This window comes from Olea europaea, chromosome 12, assembly GCF_002742605.1.
Source record: "Olea europaea var. sylvestris chromosome 12, O_europaea_v1, whole genome shotgun sequence".
Taxonomy (NCBI): domain Eukaryota; kingdom Viridiplantae; phylum Streptophyta; class Magnoliopsida; order Lamiales; family Oleaceae; genus Olea; species Olea europaea.
Genome location: NC_036248.1, coordinates 29,296,273 through 29,314,328, shown reverse-complemented (window position 1 = coordinate 29,314,328; position 18,056 = coordinate 29,296,273). Strand labels below are relative to the sequence as shown.

At 36.4% G+C, this 18,056-nt stretch overlaps 1 protein-coding gene across 3 annotated transcripts; it reads right to left on the bottom strand.

Moving 5' to 3' along the window:
• Positions 1-511: 511 nt before the first annotated feature.
• On the bottom strand, positions 512-15,328 carry LOC111406330 (methyl-CpG-binding domain-containing protein 9-like). 3 transcript variants are annotated; one of them, XM_023035716.1, is made up of 11 exons: positions 14,739-15,328; positions 10,823-11,534; positions 9,582-10,682; positions 8,919-9,506; positions 7,510-7,815; positions 7,026-7,355; positions 6,133-6,231; positions 4,832-5,269; positions 2,284-4,284; positions 841-1,221; positions 512-710 (listed from the first exon to the last, which is right to left on the bottom strand). In XM_023035716.1, the coding sequence occupies exons 1-10, from the start codon at positions 15,086-15,088 to the stop codon at positions 877-879; spliced, it is 6,270 nt and encodes a 2,089-aa protein (XP_022891484.1). In that variant the 5' UTR covers positions 15,089-15,328; the 3' UTR covers positions 512-710; positions 841-876. The 3 variants fall into 3 exon arrangements, with proteins under 3 accessions (XP_022891484.1, XP_022891485.1, XP_022891483.1); XM_023035717.1 differs by having other exon boundaries at positions 512-1,221; positions 9,582-10,411; positions 10,517-10,682; XM_023035715.1 differs by having other exon boundaries at positions 512-1,221.
• Between the last annotated feature and the right edge of the window lie 2,728 nt (positions 15,329-18,056).

Here is an 18,056-nt window from a genome sequence, read left to right as displayed (position 1 = left end):
ACAGTTTTCAGTACTATCAATTATGGAATTTCGTTACTTGGTTCGTCAGAAAGATCGTCCCCAGTGGCTTGACTTGAAGCATTTGGAGTATCAGATTTGACTACAGCCTATACTATCTATCACTCGACAGGGTCGAGTTTTTCTCCCACCCCAGGAGAGTTGATGAAAATATCGAATGACATTTACTTATTTTATTTAAGCTTTATTTATTTTCTTGGACTATTATTTAAATTTGGACTTGTATAAACTCGGGCCCAAGCTCATTAGGGTTGCTTTACTATTTAAACATATTTTGCATTGTAATTTGGAGACGATGATGAATTAGAATTGAAAAATTTTTGGTGGCTTGCAGCCGTTTTCTCCCTCCCCTCTCTTCCCCTGGTTTCTTCTCCTCTTCTCCCTTCTCTCTGTTTCTCCTCCGTGTTCCTTCTTCTTTCTTTCTTATTCATCCTACATCACATTTACATCCCAATGTAGAGGAAAAATGCAAATTTTGGGTACCAAAAAAACATTAAAGAAATTCTTTAACAGCTGTAAAGATAGATAAAAATAGACATATACATAAATACATACATATGTTTGTATGAATAAGACATTCTTAACACTACAACTACAGCTGCTAAGGTTTTTCCATCCACAAACATCAGTTTCACCTGTGATTTGTGTAGTGCTGTAGATTGTTCATCATAAAATGCTCCATTGTACATGAGCTGAAAAACATAGATAGAAACCGGAGTTTGATCTAGCCAATATCAACATTGAGAAAATGGCAGCAAAACGGCCCTATTTGGAGAAAAAATTCTAGTTTTTATTAGAGTTTTTCAGAATTTAAAATCTAACCTTTAGGCAGATACTAGCAAAATTTACTTCAATTTCTCAAGCACTTGACTCTTTTCTCTTCTTGTTTGTTCTACTCCTGGTGATTCTTGGATTTTCGATAGCATTTGAACTGGGTTGTATTGATGGACTGTTGGGCCTTGGAATTGAATCTCGAGCTGTATCATTACCTGTTGCTATGCAATCTGGCATTGGAATATCTGTTGCACTTTCAGAAGAAGGTTTTTCATAAAAAATGGCAGAATCGAGCGCATGTATGCGTAGAGCAAGGCCAGAGACTGTGGAGGTCTTAGCGGCAGTAGAAGGAGATGACCAAAACCACCAATCATTTTTCAAGTACTCACTTTTAATAGTGTCCTCAAGTGCAATTGAAGCTAAAATCATCTGAAAGGAACAGGAAAAAGAGAATTAGAAATAAATTTCTATAAGCTCCACATGGGGGCAAAAAACCTTAAGAGATTCGAAATTACCGGAAGAACTTAATCATTTGCAGGGAAGTTCACGTTTGGAAAAGCTTAAATTTAAATAAAGTTGGTAGAACATACTTTTTATCCACATATTTTGTAGGACTCACAACTAACACTCATTATCCGCACATTTAGTATGACCACAACTTATAAGCACTTAAACGCAATACCAAACATGCTAGAAGTCTGCCCATCACTGTAGTCCAGAGGGCAATAAGAAATTTACCGGGAATATTTTTTTCATAATATAATACTATAAAACGGACTTAACAGCAGATAATCTCACAAGTAATAACGGCTATCCATAAATCTCAAGTAGAAGTATATTTTTTACTCTATCCCTTTTTTATCCCTACGAAATATCAGATGAAATAGAACGCTTAGAAGGGATATAATGAAATTCTTTGATTGGCTCTTCCCAAAGCAAAGGAACGTGAGAAGCAGATGATTAATCATCTGCTTCCGGAAGAAATCGAAGAATTTCTTGGGAATCCTACAAGATCCGTTCGTTCTTTTTTCTCTGATAGATGGTCTAGACACTACGTAACTTTATTGCATTGGAAAAGCTATACTATGACTATTCTATGGACTCCCCGTGTTCTGAAATAATCCACTGAACAAGGGTTACTATTTGTTCTATTCAAGATAAACGCCACCAAACCTTGAATAACTCATCTACTTTACACTACTTGACTAAACCACCAGTCTAAAGATTAATTAAATTAAGGATAAAATACAAAGTTTTCATTGCAACTTACGCCTCAAAAGAAGATACATCATCAGTATATAGTTTTCATTTCCATTTGGGTATTTGATTTGCACTAAAATTGAGAAGGCCAACATTAGAAACGCAAAGAGGCATATCACAACACTTGACAGAAATATATTATTATTGTATGCTTTATACGCAAATAAAATCCATTCGAAATAAAGAAATGCTCAAAAAAGTTTAATAGACAGTGTGAAAGGTCTGACTAACCTGATAAATGGTTTCCGCAGATTTAACAAATGCACGCCATGCGCATCTCCTGTCTAGATCTGACCTCGACGCCCTTAAAGCCTCTTCAGGTAGAGCAGCATCCATATCGAGCAAGTTGATTTTTAGGTACCTTAAAACTTCGGAAGCTTTGCCTCCTAAAGGTTTTCTCGAGGCTTCAGGAGCTATACTGCCTTTGGATACTGATAGTACCCCAAATGCTGGCCTTTTAACCTTAATAGATGAACCTTCATCCTTTCCATTAACAAATACAGATTTCACCCTTGCAACTTTAGAACCCTCACTCAAGTCATTTTTAACACTTCTTGCTATGCTAATTGATTTCTTACTGTTCTTCATACAATCCATAGTGCCAGGTTTGTTACCTGATCTTTGCAGCCAACTTCCGAAATCTGATGGACTTTTTTTTGAACTAACTTCATTTCCCGCAGTGGGTACTAATCTTAGGGCAGGATCACCAAGATAAGAAGACTCGATTGGCAGAAAGGATGGAATGCCCCCTGAACCAATCAATCCTATGTCCTTGACTAATTCCTTGAGTGAGTTTTGAGTGTTGAACCTAGCTTTAATCTCCTCAAAATTAAACGGACACTCAAGTTTATTAAGATGATCGACAGGATGAGATCCATCATAGTGTCCCTCACTCGCAGAGTTTTGAACAGTCATATTACCAGAAAAATTGTCATGTGGCATTACATTCTTCATCTTCTTGCGCTTTAAGGAATCTTCAGTACTCTGGCCTCTCTTCAAGTCAAAGGCCCGTGTTTTGCACTTTTCCACAGAATGCTTTCTTGAATCCTCGCTGGTTACAAAACTTTGGTGACAAGAGAGGCAGTGCTCTCTAGAAGGCCACAATAACTCAAGGCATTCACATCTACACATTTTGTCCAGGCGGACTCCGGGAGTGAGATTTGTATGGACATCAATGGTCTCTAAGCAAGGACCAAATTTCTTTTTTAAAGCAGCCATAGCCTTTGTAGCCGGAAAATCAGCATGTAAAGCTTTTCTTCTGAAAATGCTTGATTCTCCCCTGTTAAGGAAATGCTTTTCAGCATAATTTGAGTCTTTGAACTCATTATTTTGCCACTGTACAATAGACTCTTTCAATTTTCTCTCGCTCATATCATCTTCCCTCAGCCATCCAACTAATTTTTCAATTTCACTGGGAGATTCATAAGACATCCATGTTGAAGAATCAGGAATGTCACTGAACTCCTCAGGAGACCTCTTTTTGGAAGCCAAGCTCCCGTTAGCTACTATACATGAACGAGTTCCAGGCCAGGAAAAGCCCCAGTAAACTCTGCCATTAGAATCTCGTCCCAAGAAAAGCTTTCGAAGAGATCCTTTGAGAAGTTCCGATTCTATAGAAGCAATTGAGCCCTGCAAACGAGAAACGTCATTCTTTTGGACACTTGTCCGTTGCTGATTAGACATGGGTAGCTCATTTTGCAAGCTAGCTCCTTTCAGACCTAAATGTGGATCGCGATCATCATTTTGAGTGTGCTCGCTTAGAGGCTGTTGATACTGCAAATGGTGTCTTAATGCGCCAGGATCTTTTATAATTTGATCACTACGGGGAGTAGAATTCGTTTCCAAAATGCTTCTTGAAGGAGGCCAACTAGGCTGGTTACTGTAATCACTCTGTCCATGAACATTTGGAACATTTTCCAGCTGCATGACACCACCAGAGGATGAGATATGGCTGCCTACTTCAGATAGTTTTTCCATGTAATTTTCTTTACCAACCACAAAAGCCAATGCCTCTGACTCTAAATCTCCACCCCCGTTGCCTATGCTAGTGTTTACTTTCTCAGTATTTGCAGCCAACATTTCTTCCTTAGATTTCAGCAATTTCCATTCAGAGGTGAGGGAACGCAGTTTCTGAAGCAACTCAGTGTTCCGAGAGGCACACTGATCTATATGGTCATGAATGGTAGCAGAACTCAATGCCTCATCAAACAAGAACTTCATCAAGAAAATTCTCTGCATCGGGGAGAATAGTATATTAGGATAAAATAATAAAATATTCACTTATTCTATCAATAGTTGGAGTAAAATAAAAATAAAAAAATAGAATTTTTATCCTACTTTGTTGGTAATTATTCGGAGTCCAGACAAACTCTTTTATATCATACTTCAAACTCACAAGTAAAAAATTTGATGTACATATATATGCAACAAGATAAAGCCAAACTAGTGCAATGGAAAAATCAAACACCATTCATCATTCATGGGTTATAAAACAGAGCAGCAAGTAATGCCCCATCTCTAAACTTCCAGACGAAAAAGGAAAACAGGAAAGAGAAAATAAGATCGATAAAATTCAGGATTGGACTAAAGAAATGCCGAGTGCATGCAGTTTCCAAGATCATAAAAGGCTGGCTAGTACTTGAATAATTTAATGGCTTTTTATCACAAACTCGTTTTGAGCAACGATAAGAATACTGCTTAGCAATAAGAAAATCCAAGTTTAACATTGCAACCACACATATACGCATTATTAAAAAAGCACAAGATTTGAAGGACAGACCTCCTCCACTGAAAAGTCCCAATATTCTCTTATCGTCATCAGGTTTGCTAATTGAGCCAACTTTTCCAAAAACTTATGTGTGAATTCTCCATGATGTCTTCTTTTACGAAACTGGTTAACAACTGAACCATAGCCTACTGTCCAAGAAGTAGATTGACCAGCAACACAGGAAGGGCAATACCAGTTCCCTTCAGGAATTCTTAGAAGTGGAGGGTTCAAGCAATATCTGTGATACTCAGAGTCACATCTATCACACAATAGAACGTTGTCATCATCTTTATCCATGCCACACACCTTGCAGATTCCCTCGTCCCAAGGAGCTCTGGGAAGTGAGCTCTCGCTTACTTGGGCAAGCAAGTCATCTCTCTCCTTTATAGCATCACTACTTGAACCTTTGACATTGTCAAACTCCGCAATTTTGTGGACTAGGGCAAGAACCTGGGGAAGAACATGTTAGGCCCAGGAAAGGAACATATCGATCCAAGCATTTCAAAGTATCAATGCAATCATTGGCAATAAAGCAGAAAACAAAAATTCAGCATGGCTTATCTCTTACAAAGATCAGACATCTGTTCAAAAGTCTACACCAAATTGAATGACGTAACATCAGAAAAGGTATATTTCCACATGTATCATTATCTTTTGAATAATCAAGGATAAATAATTTTTGCTTAAGATGGCTATGATAAATTTTATTCAGCTTAGTTATACTCGAAGTCACTGAAAAAGTGTAGAAGGGTTCCAGACAAGATTTTTCAGAATATTAATTTCTTTCTGTTGGTGTTAGTTGGGAAGGAGATTGTGAGGATTCAGCACTGCCTTTTTTCTCCTTGCTCATCAAGGTCATGTCGCGTGAGAATACAATCAATAAACCATATAGTCTTATTCTTCACCAATCAAATATGCCTTTGTTTGCACCCATTTTTGGGGAAAATAAGCTTTGTAATAGTTATTTTTTGGAAAATGTGTTGTTAAAAGATAGGGAAAAGTTATACGTTTACGTATAAAATTGTTTTATATGAAGAATGTGTGCTTGAAAATGAATTTTTAGAAAAGGGGCTCAAACAGGGGCATCCATTCTATGAGTTGCGAGCATTATCAAAATGGCAAAGTTCAAAATGGAAACTGTAATGGCAAAGTTATTTATCCCGAAGCAATGTGTAGAAAAACTTCTTTAAAATGGAAACAAGCTGTCATCATAGCATAAAGCACGCATAATAAAGCATTGCTTGGATATCAAGAATCAAAAACTAACAACAGAAACAAGAGTAAGAAAAATAAACAAACAATTATTAACAAACCTCTTTCTCATATAAATCTTCAAATTTTTGGGACAAACTATCAACCAAGTCACTCAAATCAGATCGTTCCCCATAGGCAGTTCGTATGTTATGCCAAACCTAACAGAAATCCGCGAGTTAGAAAAATGGCATTTCATTGTCAAGGCAGAAGGTTTGTGATTGGTGAATTACAGCTTCATGAATTATAGAGATATAACAAAACATAGAGTTGTAATACAAATATGAATGAGGGAATGATATCAATTCTTTACTTTCCACTGAAATAGATCAAAGAGAGACAAACTAGAACAATCTGGAAAGTGGCCTAAGTAGAATAAATGTACAAGCGTGACATAAACATAACTGGACTAAGGACTAACTAACTCAGCTTGCGAGACCTTGACTACTCTTTAACAGAAATGAATCTTAAAAGGTGATATTTAGGATGGTGAATGTACAAATTTTTAAAATTAAAACAGTTGCGTCCAAGGAACCCTATCGGGGTTAACAGATATCAATAGTTTTCCGGCAAAAATATCTAAGTGGATAGGAAAAATAAACCTAGAGGGTTGTAAAAAAACAAATTAACTACTACAAAACGTACTACCACATTCTAATTCACAATGACCTGATGAAAATTGGACCTCAAAATCAACTTAAGGGTTCCTAGACCATAATTGAACTTCAAGCTCAGAAAAAAATAATTAAGGAACGCGACGACCTAATGGCAACAAACAAAGCAGTGATTCAAGAAGGCATGATCTGCACGTTGGCAGACAGCAGTTCAAGTGCAAACAAATCCAAGGGGCCAAATAGGTACTATAAAAGAGATTATAATTTCTTATTTCTGTTAATGTGGCAAAGACTATGGGTCGAGCATGGGGGGAAAACTAAGCCGGTTAAAGAAAATGTACCTGACGAACATCATCAATAAATGTTTCATGTGATCCACAGTAAGACCCAAAAGCCAATCTAAGATCAATAGTCCTGAAGTCTAGCGGACGAGACACCATTGCAGGATAGCCAAGAAGTCCTTCGTCATCATCGTCGGGATTCAGAAACGTTTTTCCCAACAGATTGCAGAAGACTTCATCTTCATCTGCAGCAGCAGCACGATGTAGCATAATGCGACATTGTTTCGTGATCAGATCAGACAAACTAGTCGTACTCTTCACATTTTCTTTCTCAGGCTTCTGCTGCAGATTTCCGCTGCCAAAATTGTCCAGAACTGAGATAACTGCTCTCTGTATTCAATCCATAGAGACAAGATTTAAGTAAAGCTTATCTTTATTACATGCATACTCAGATGGTTAGATCTGGCTTTTGCAAAGACGCGACCAACTATTTTTTCTAATTAGTGTATTTTAAAATGTAAGCTTGATAGATTATGAAGAGCACCTTAGTTGGTCCTGAAGCATTACCCTTGTACACTTCTTTACTGATAGACTGCTCCAATCTTATCTTAGCCCATTCAGGTGGATTTCTCTCTAAAGCTTCATTGACACATCTTCTAATCCGGGCTCCCACATTTGTGGGTAACTTTCTCACAGGTTCCAGAACTCGTACCCATTCAGGGATTATGCCGTCATTCAACTCAATCATTTTAGAAGCACCGTCTGGATCAGTCTCTTTCTCATATATGCTAATAACCTCACTTTCACTCTTCAATGATCCAAATATTTGTTTCATAGTGTCTCCAAAAATCTGTGAATCTCATACATTACATTATATTAATCAACAAGTCATTTACAGCCATAGGTGTAAGAGAAAAAAGAAATATTCTCATGAAGAAAAAACTAGCAACAAAACCAACATCTTTCATGGATAGTTACAATAGCATCTGATTCAAGCCTTAAAATGCATCAAATGACCAATGCATGTGGATTTTATTTCCAGACAAGTACGAATTAACTTGACAAAAGTTACATCGATGACTACCCTCTCTCCAACAGTAGCAGAGACTGGCTAAGCCATAACACTGATTCTATTCAAATGCATGGTCTGTAGAAGAGGTTCTGGTTATATCCTAGCAAGTGAGCATGTCTACAAGAACCAAAGATCATCATGTAACAATTTAGGAACGAAAGAAAGTCATTTTGTGAGACTATAAGGAAAAGGATGATGCATGTAATGCATGAAAACTTAAATATAGCTGAAGTCAACAGCACTGCTTAAATGAATTAACCATAAGATGTAAATGGATGAAAAGGATGATGCATGTAATGCATGGAAACTGAAATATAGCTGAAGTCAACGGCACTGTTTAAATGAATTAACCATAAGATGTGAATGAATGATCTCTCTACTCATACTTTTCATAAATTTTCAGTTTTCCAAAAGTGCAACAAGAACTGCATATAATAAAGAATCCAAGATATATATTTATTTTTTTGAAAGGTAATCGGAAATTTTATTAATCAAACCATAATACACAGGAAGTGTATTATCAATACAAGATATTAGCCTGTCATAACCTGATATGCTTATTATTACAGAAATTTATACAAAGAACAGTGAGTTATCCAGAAGTGAAAAATCCTCATACTAAGAGCTATTATAATATGCCTTTTCCTTTCATTCCCACTATGCTTTCTGAGCATGATCTCGAAATTATTTCCATTTAAAACCGAAAATTATTAGATGCACTCATGTATCATAGATCTTGAAACATATACCTCCAATTATGTGATGAAGGTAATTAAAAATGAATCGAAGTAGCACCAATATAGTTTATTTTCACTCTTTTATCTGTCATGAATTTTGGCTTCAAACCATAAGATTGATAAAAAGAACTGTGTAAATCCTACCACTGCGTCTGCCTCCAATCCCTCCATGCCTGTAAAAGACCCACAAAGTATTCCACCATCACCTTGTAAGCAATGGAAAACTTTCCCGCTCTCACGGCTAGCAATCTCTGCAGAATCAAGATTACCATCCATGGACAACACAGCCAAAATGTATCTTCGGGCAATTTCAGGCCAAGTAAGTGCGTTGACTGGAAGAGCATCAAGCTTTGATTTTGTCGAAGCAGCCAAACCATCCGAATCTTTCTTCCTGCCTCGTTTTGATTTAGATTCTCCAGAATCAAACTTGGAATTTACATAGAGTACAACTTTCGACAACAATGCATTAGAAAGCAGTTTCAGAAGTGAGACATGAGTCTTAGCCAGAATCTGACCAGTACATCTGCTAAGACAAGCAACTCTACTTTGAGAGACCTCCCCATTTCTTACATAGGGGGTGGCATCTCCAGTGTCCTGAGTTTCATTTCCAGAATTTTGTAGCCGATAAAGACTGTCTAACCATGGGTTTATGAGTTCAGATTCAAGTTCCTGAAAAGAAAATGGATCTCCAATGCCCAAAACTTCTATAAAATGCCACGAGAGTTCCCAAACCTGATACAGGAGAGAAATAATAAGCATAAAGCCTGCAAACTAATTTATTAAAATAATTGATCTAGTTCATGGTACCTGCAGAGCGTCGCCCATCAAATATGCAGGAAGTCTTGAGCTAAGTGGCTTTCCTAGAGGACAATGATCCAGCATCACCTTGTCTTCTGAATCATCTAATTGCAATCTAGGTCTCTTCGAAGTTCCAATGGAACAGACTGATTCCCTTTCACCCCGTTTGTCACTCTTCTTTTTAGCCTGGAGGAATCCACTCCCAACTGTTTGTAGGTTTGATAAATGCTTTCTATCGTTCAAATTTACATATCCTGAACAGGAAGTAATTCCAGGAAGAAGTTCTATGATTTCCTGAACAAATTCTGCATCCAGTCCAAACCTATCCTGTTTTAACCATGTCATCAGCATTCCACAAGCTGTGTTTAGCTCATTATCACTCCGAATTGATTGCGGGATGTGGATAGGGCCAGCCAAAGAAGAAAATTTGGACAATGAATCGATGTTCTCCAAATATTGAGTATCTGTACCATCTGCATCGTGACTACAAAAAAACTGAATAGCACCATTTCGTTTATATTTCTCCTTATAAGCACAGAGAAAAGAATGGGAGACCATTTCCCAAACAGATGATGAAGATATTCCCTCCACTTGGAATTCTCCAATGATATCTTTGTGTCCTGAGTTGGAACCTGCTAAATTTCCAGACATCTGAGGAAGGCATTCTAGCTCCAACATTGAAAAATTCGCTTCTTGGGAATGACAAAATTCATTTGCGCTATTTAAAGTTGAAGTTTCATAATTTAAACATGGAGGGACGTCTTCGTTTAGCATCATTTGTATAAAAGTACTTTCATCATCCTGGTCTATGGCCGGATCATCCTTCATTTTGTCTTCCCCTTCACAAGAAACAAGTTTCGGCCTTGAGAGGATAGTTGAACCAATTGGGATGGACCGTGTAGTGCAAGGATATCTATGAACCTTAAAAATTGGGCCAGACTCACCTCCATCTGCTACCTCACATACAAAAAGAGACCCGGTAATTTTATCATGCCAGATGGATTTGTAACCTACGGGCCAGATCTGGCTAATGTTGTGATATGATGGCCGTGGATCAACATTGCCAGCTGAAATAAGATAAAAATCCTCAAACTGCATTGGGAACCCATCCTGGATCACAGGCAAATAATATTTACAATTAACATAAGATATAAGAAGACAAACATGGACACAACATTTTACACAAGAGGGAAGGTGGAAGGGTGGATTTGAAAAAATCAAGGTCCATTATAGTTCATGCATAAACTTACATGAATTCCACCTATTCCAGAGCCATCATCTTCAGCAAAGCTAAGTTCCCGCAAGCTCTTGCTATTATTCATATCAAGGCTATCCTTGGTCCCTGAGTCTGACAAGAAACCCCTGCTATTACTGCTCCTCGGTATGCTCTGACTTGGTCCACAACTTTTGGCTGTCAGAGACCCAGCAATTTCGTGTGTTGCTGGATCATTTTGTAGTCCATTTTGCGAAAAGGTAAATTCATTATAACGATTTTCAGTCTCTACACAGTGATTTCTTGGTGGCAACCCTAAATGACAAGCAACATCATCCATAGATTTGAGCTTATTTCCATCTGGGGCAATATAAACAGCAGAGGTTTTGCAACTTCTTTCACAATACTCGAATTCGACACACCAACCTTCTCCGAGGACACCATTCCTTTCAGAGATATATTCCCTAAGAGTTTGCAGATATACCATGTTTGAACTTTGAAGAGAGTTGAATGAGTCAAAATGACTAGTCAGAAGACTCCCATCAAATGTGGATCCAAGATGAACTTTATTTAAATTGCCTTCAAAATGCATTCTCCGCTTCACCGCGTCTTCGAAACCCAATTTAGCAGTATCTGTTGCAGCCCACGAGCTCTTCAGAAGATTATATCCCTTGTCCACACACAAATTACTTGAGAATGTAGTTTTGATTCGATGGCCAGAAAAATAAGTATCAAGCAAAGCCTGTATTCTACAAATTACACACACAAGCATTAATAACATTGAAAGACGAAAAGTTATCACCAAGGAAGATAAACAGTAAACAAAATCTTAAATCATTGCAGATTGTTATTCAGTCACAAACCCTACAGCCTTCTACTTGTAATAACACAAACAATTATTTATGACAGTAGAAGGATGAAATAACAAGCCTGACAAGAGAACAGAAATTCAAACGAAGTCAAGATATAGCAGAAAACCACAATGTGGAAGAAGCCCTTAGAAAAATCCCCCTCCCTTGGACAATATTGTGGCAAGAAAAACAACAGAATCCCATAATAAATGAAGTGGATTACAGATGATCAGTAGCAGAGCCAGAGATCAGGCTCAGTCAGGAATGACTTAACTGCGGAACTGTTTTTCAAACAAGACAACAACGACCATTATGGCTTTGAGACAATAATATACCTCATTTGTTTTGAGATTTTACAAGGAAACTTAGAGCTTTGAGATTTTCACTTAGGGACCAGCAAAATAGTTTTTTGCACCATTTTTTGACTGTAATAGCAAAAATTGGGTGTCCCAACTTCAAAACCTTGCAGCAAACTTCAAACTCAAGTCCAGTATAAAAATCTCATTGTTCTTTGTGTCACATTTGTTTACATACGCGAATCCAATCATGGATATCAAGACAATAAAATGCCTCGTTTGTCAAGTTGGATTGGCAAATGAAATCGCATTACATATTAATATAAACCTTATGAACCCCATACCAAGACTTAAAACATTTTGCAGTGCACATGTACTTAATTAGAACAAGATCCTGACAAGGAGTTTTAAACTCTGAACTAAGCTGAATTTATTAATTGAAAACTCTGAACTAAGCTGAATTTATTAATTGAATATAACTCCTATATTTCTTTTGAAAGTACCATAAAAAAAAAAAAAAATTATATAATTGAACAAATTTATGAAAGAAAGCGAACATACTAATAACAATATATAAAGGCAAAAAACCAAATTTGCATAAAATGTGAGACATAATGAAACTAAATTAATAGGAGGAACAAATACTCTTTTAACATGCGCATCTCTTCTATCAGCTCGTAAAATTTATAGACAAGAGCAAAAACAGCCTATAAAACTGTGGAGAACTGATCAGCCTCAAATGGTGATATGGATAAATTCTGTATATATGGACTTTGAATGGGGATCTGGGATTAAATGGGAGAGTGGTTTTGGATTTTGGGATACAGAATTAGGGATCCAGGAAAGTAGAAACCGGTGTTTTGGAGCATGCCAAATGGTCAAAAATTGGGGATCCATTTTATTTAGGCATTTTTAAAAGAAAAATTGAAAAACCAGATTGAGAAAAAAAAATGTCAAATCCAGTGGCCTTATGCACCCGCTGAACATTCCTAACTCTGAAATTCTCAAAAATTTGAGAATTCCTCTCGAACTTAAAGCACCAAGTAATATAAACTTATGCAAGTCTGAATCCTCATTTGTTGTATGCCTATATATCAAGTTCAAGAAAATTGCCTTGAAAATTACCTCCACCGACATGCAGAAGACAAATTGATGCAGCGGAAGTTTAATGGAATGAAGAACACAATCAACAGACTCGATTATTCAGAATTGAAAGCCAAGGGTGGATCGCAAGAATTAGAAAAACTCCAAACTTCTAATTTCTATTCAATAAAACAACCAAAACACCAACAGGGGCCACGGCTACTGATTTAAAGCAAACCCTACTTGCTAATCTAGAGTATATTATACCCTAGGTCCCCACTCTTTAATTAAATTAAGTACAGGACCCCTATATACTATATAAAAATAAAATAACTGAACAATCATTAAACCTTATGCCTTTGGTCTCAAGCCTTTCTAGCATTATGAACCAAAGTTAAGAGGGTCACTTGGGCTCAACCAATCCATGCTTAAATTTTTTGTTTTGCTAGAATTAGGATCCAAGAGTATTTGGGCTCAGGATTAAAATAACTTAAGCTGGTTAAAGAGGAATCAAGGTAATTAATAACAGAGAGAAAATTGGATTGAAAGAGCTTTTGGAGGAAATCAAAATAAATTCTTTCTACTCAGGCCGATTTTACCTTGTATTGATAGGTGTTTTGACAGTTAGAGAAAACATGGGACATTAATGTAAATAACCTTTATGATGATAATCTTCATTCAATCTAATAGTACAACTTCTTGATGGCTTTCAACTTCTGCTGCTCTACATTTCAGTTTTGGACTCACGCGTGAATGATGCTCCTTACTTGTAAAGAAGCTTAATTATCTAATGCCCAACTTACCGTATTGCACGATGGGGTGTGTATAACCTAAAGTATTTAATGCATTAACAAAAGCCAACAGAATCATTGACATCCAAAGATCACTATGATATGCTCCACTCTTACCACCTATCAAATATTTGATTAACATAGAAATCTCATTACTTTGGCTCCTGAGAAAGCATAAGATGTTATTTCAGAAAGTGTGGTCTTATAGCATTGCCTGGCACTAGACAGATACCAAGCTTATATGCTTCCTTATTGGAGCTTCTTTCACCTAGAAGTTGCTCAATGTGCAATTACACAAGTTTATGGACTTCAAATATTAGTTGCCTCCCATCATTAATCACATGATTGAGAGAACGCATGAAATTGAATTAGTTCAGTATCCATTATAATGAGGCTGAGACAAGTGTCAAGAGAAGAGTTTTGACCTATCATCCTGCAAGCATGGACACCGTAAACATTACCTCCATCAAAATTTGTTTCTACTAATACCATCAAAATGAAAATTATAAGCACCATACCAATTAACCACTAGTACATGTGTACCAAGTAAACATTGAAAACATTTCTACGTGCGCAAGAGGTTGTAAGTCAGACTTCTTGAAAGTATAAGAGCAGAAAAATTCATTGAATTATTAATCAATTCCATTTCAGATAAACATTGAAATCTTATAAATTATTCACATTCAATACAAGTAAAGAAACAATTAATCACCAAAAGAACCCGGGTACAGAAGAAATTATCAGAACATACTACTCCAAAAACATGTGAGTTCCCACTATTAAAGCAAGCAACGTTGAGAAGTTTTACCAATTCAAAAGTGGACGGAAGTACAGTAATTGTTAACTTGCTTAAATGTGCAATGTGGAAATAAACAAGAATCATATGCTTTCAATTAGCGCAAATGGTATATACAAGGAAAGAAAATCCGTACTTGCTAGTGCCACCGTGATTCCGCTCCCTGTTCTGCCTTGCAGTCGCAGCCACGCGATCAGTCAGGTGCAAAAAATTCCGCTCCATTTCGGCCTCCACCTCCCGTGGCGGCGAAGCATTGATATCCAAAAGCCCCATGCCACTACTACTGCCGCAGCCGCTGCCGCCACTTCCACCACTCTTTAGCAAACACCTAAAGCACTTCCACTCCTCTGACGCAAGCCCATTACGTCTCCCGCCCGGAACCCCCTTCTTACAAACTGCGCAGACCAAAATTCCACCTGACGGACCCACCTCAGCTTCGCGGGGCGAAGTAATCGGCGTCTCGTTCAGATCAATAAAAAATGCCATATTTTTTGCAGCTCACATCAGGGCTCCCATTATTTCACCATCCAATTCTCAAAAACTAGCAGAAAAATCCCGCCCAAAGCTCTCAACATCGACGAGCAATATATGAACATAAAACTGTAAACACCTCTGTATATATTTTATGTATATTCGTTAGAAGTAAAAGTAAAGGGTTTTTTCGGATTTTTAGGGAACAGAAATTTTGTGTGGTTTTGTATGGAAAAATTGGAGGGGCAGAGAGGCGTGTGGAGTGGGGTAACGGGGCGGGGTTCGTGAAGGTGGTCACGAGGCGTGGGGAACTAGTTCGGTTCGAGGTTGAAATTACAAAACTGTCCTTGTCTATTGTAGAGGTAGTTTTGGTATTTTGGTATGAAATTTGGGTTTTTTTTTAATTTAAAAATTAATTTATCGTATGAGTGGTCAATATTTACCAAGCTCCCAATTGATTCTCATTATTTGCCCATTAAAAAAAATGACATTTATCCATCACATCAAATTACCATATTTGACTTTCTATCTCTTGTATGAACTCATAACGATTATATTTTTTATTTTCACTTTTATATTAATGTGTGTCAAACGGGCCTAAATGTTCCGGAGTTCTTCTATCTAATCTTTTTAAAGCAAACTAGTATTCGTTTTCTAAAAATTTTGAAAAGTCAAAAGTTATTAAAGTTGTTTTTTTAACCGTTTGAATAATTTTCTAGATGAGTTTCTATTCTTGGAAGGGTTTTAAGAGAAATGACACGAAATGATTTTTATCATGAAAGTCTATTACAAAAGCAGAAGCAAAAGTTATTCAAATGGACCAAAAGTAAAATTAATAGCATATTTTTTCGCACTTGAACATACATAATTTTCATAGTTACTTTTCTTTTTGCGATATCTAGTGTCGATCAAGTAACTGGAAATTAACTTTATTTAATCGAATAACTATATTCTATATCGCGTTTGGTAGGAATTAAAATCATACTTTTAATATGCTTTAATAAAAGTTGATAAAATCTGTGGTTTAAAAGTTGTTGGACCTGTTAAATTCGTACTTAAAATTGATTGTTGACTTTAACTTAAATTAAAATCTGGATTTAAATTATTACCAAATATGGATTTAAATATATGATTTAAGTAACTAGGTTTTATTTTATTTTAAATGGGATAACTATACCTTAATTTAATTTCGATTATGACAATTTGTCCAATTTCATTGATTGGAATCGATAATATGACGATCAATAAATGATGATAATCACACGTAATCATTAATTGTTGATGTGAAATATCTACTACTTCGGTAAAATAAAGTATGAGTTCCATTTTCGTCAATTTAGGTAAAGAAATTAGACAGAATTGCTTAACTGAAATTAAATTAAAATATAATTATCCAATCAAATAAAATCGAAAACAATTATTTGATTGATCCTAGAGAGTAGGTATAATTTCGAGAATGTCCTCAAAACTAGTATGAATATGGACTACTTGAGATCTTCCTATTTTATTTTGTACAAAATCTCAGCAATCCCCTTCTAGACCTCAGCCAATGAGTGTGCTCCTGATTTCAGCGTGCCATCGGTTTTGATTGATTCAAACTTGAATGCAGGCAACTGATTTGGATTCTTGAATGACAGTTTTTGTTGCGCACCAGTCGTTCGATACATGTACTCACTGGGACAACGAGGCAACCAAACCCGACTAATATTCTTGAATACGACCGAGCAAAATTATTGCTTGGATACATTGAAGAGTGAAGAGAAAGATGTTTTTATTTGTGGGATCGAGCGACTAACAAGTGGATTATATGGAGGATGCTCTGCATATTCAATGATAGATGTTGTCAATAAATTAGGAAGTAGATTGAAAAGTTTAGGCAAGGTTACAATCTTAAGAACTCTGATGGAAAATCCGATGAGGCGAGTGGCTCATGTTTAATGAGGTGGGAAGAAATGGGCGCATCTTTGTCTAACAATAGCAGAAATGATGAGATCAAAGTAGAAGCCGAAATTTGTAGGTTCTCGGTGCTGGTTTTGTTGACAAGCCAAAGAACGTATGATATATAGTTGCTCCAGTCAATCATAACTACCTTAGAAATAAAATCTTCCTTTAGGTAGGAATATCGAGGATTTAAAAACTTGATTTTAATATTAATCTCATCGATTAATAACTATAATCTTATGCTGCTGATCAAGCAAAAGTTGAAGAGGATGTTCCATCCCACAAACGTATATTCTTGATTCTTGATCGAAAATAACTATCCATATGGCATGAAGAATGAGAAGAAGCATGTGCTTAGTGTTGGAAAGATATATAAAGATTAAAATTTGTGAATTAAAAATATCTCCAATTGTTGCGACGATTAGACGCGACTCTTCAAGTGTAAAAGATGCATAATGAAGAGTCGTGATATTTTGATAGGATTTGATCTAGACCACTAGATCATGACCTAATCTAAAATTGTGCGATCTAATGGTTGAAATGAATTTGTGCGAAAATATGCGACTGCTAGGAAGAGACAAATGAAACTCTATAGATAGGACCCTCCTAATTCCATTTTCTTCACTCCAAATGAGTTCCATATAATTATTTTTAATTTTTTCCATCTCCAATTTATGTCAAAATGATTTTCAAATTATTTTTGAGTTTCGTGGTATTTAGTATTCGATATCTTCCGTTCTAAAATAGTAAGGTCAAGATTTGGTTCGTGTGGCAAAATTAATCTTGTGCTATATTAATTCTAGAAGCATTGTATCTTGACAGACATACGTCGAAGATCCAATGAGGCGAGTGGAAAATCCAAAGTTACAATCTTAAGAACTCTGATGGAAAATTCAATGAAGAGAGTGGCTCTTATTTAATGAGGTGGGAAGAAATGGGCCCATCTTTGTCTAACAATAGCAGAAAGGGTTTTGTTGCATGAACAGGGTATGTACAAGTCACACACATTATAGAGGGGTGGGATAAATTATGTTATTAATTA

Bases quoted from the DNA above. Each gene is read 5' to 3' on its own strand.
- LOC111406330 (XM_023035715.1), bottom strand. From the start codon at position 15,088: ATGGCATTTTTTATTGATCTGAACGAGACGCCGATTACTTCGCCCCGC. The intron at 6,232-7,025 runs GTACATTTTCTT...GATTTCTGTTAG, and splicing joins TTATTGATGATGTTCGTCAG to GTTTGGCATAACATACGAAC. The intron at 1,222-2,283 runs GTTAGTCAGACC...TGTTCCTTTCAG, and splicing joins CTGCGGAAACCATTTATCAG to ATGATTTTAGCTTCAATTGC.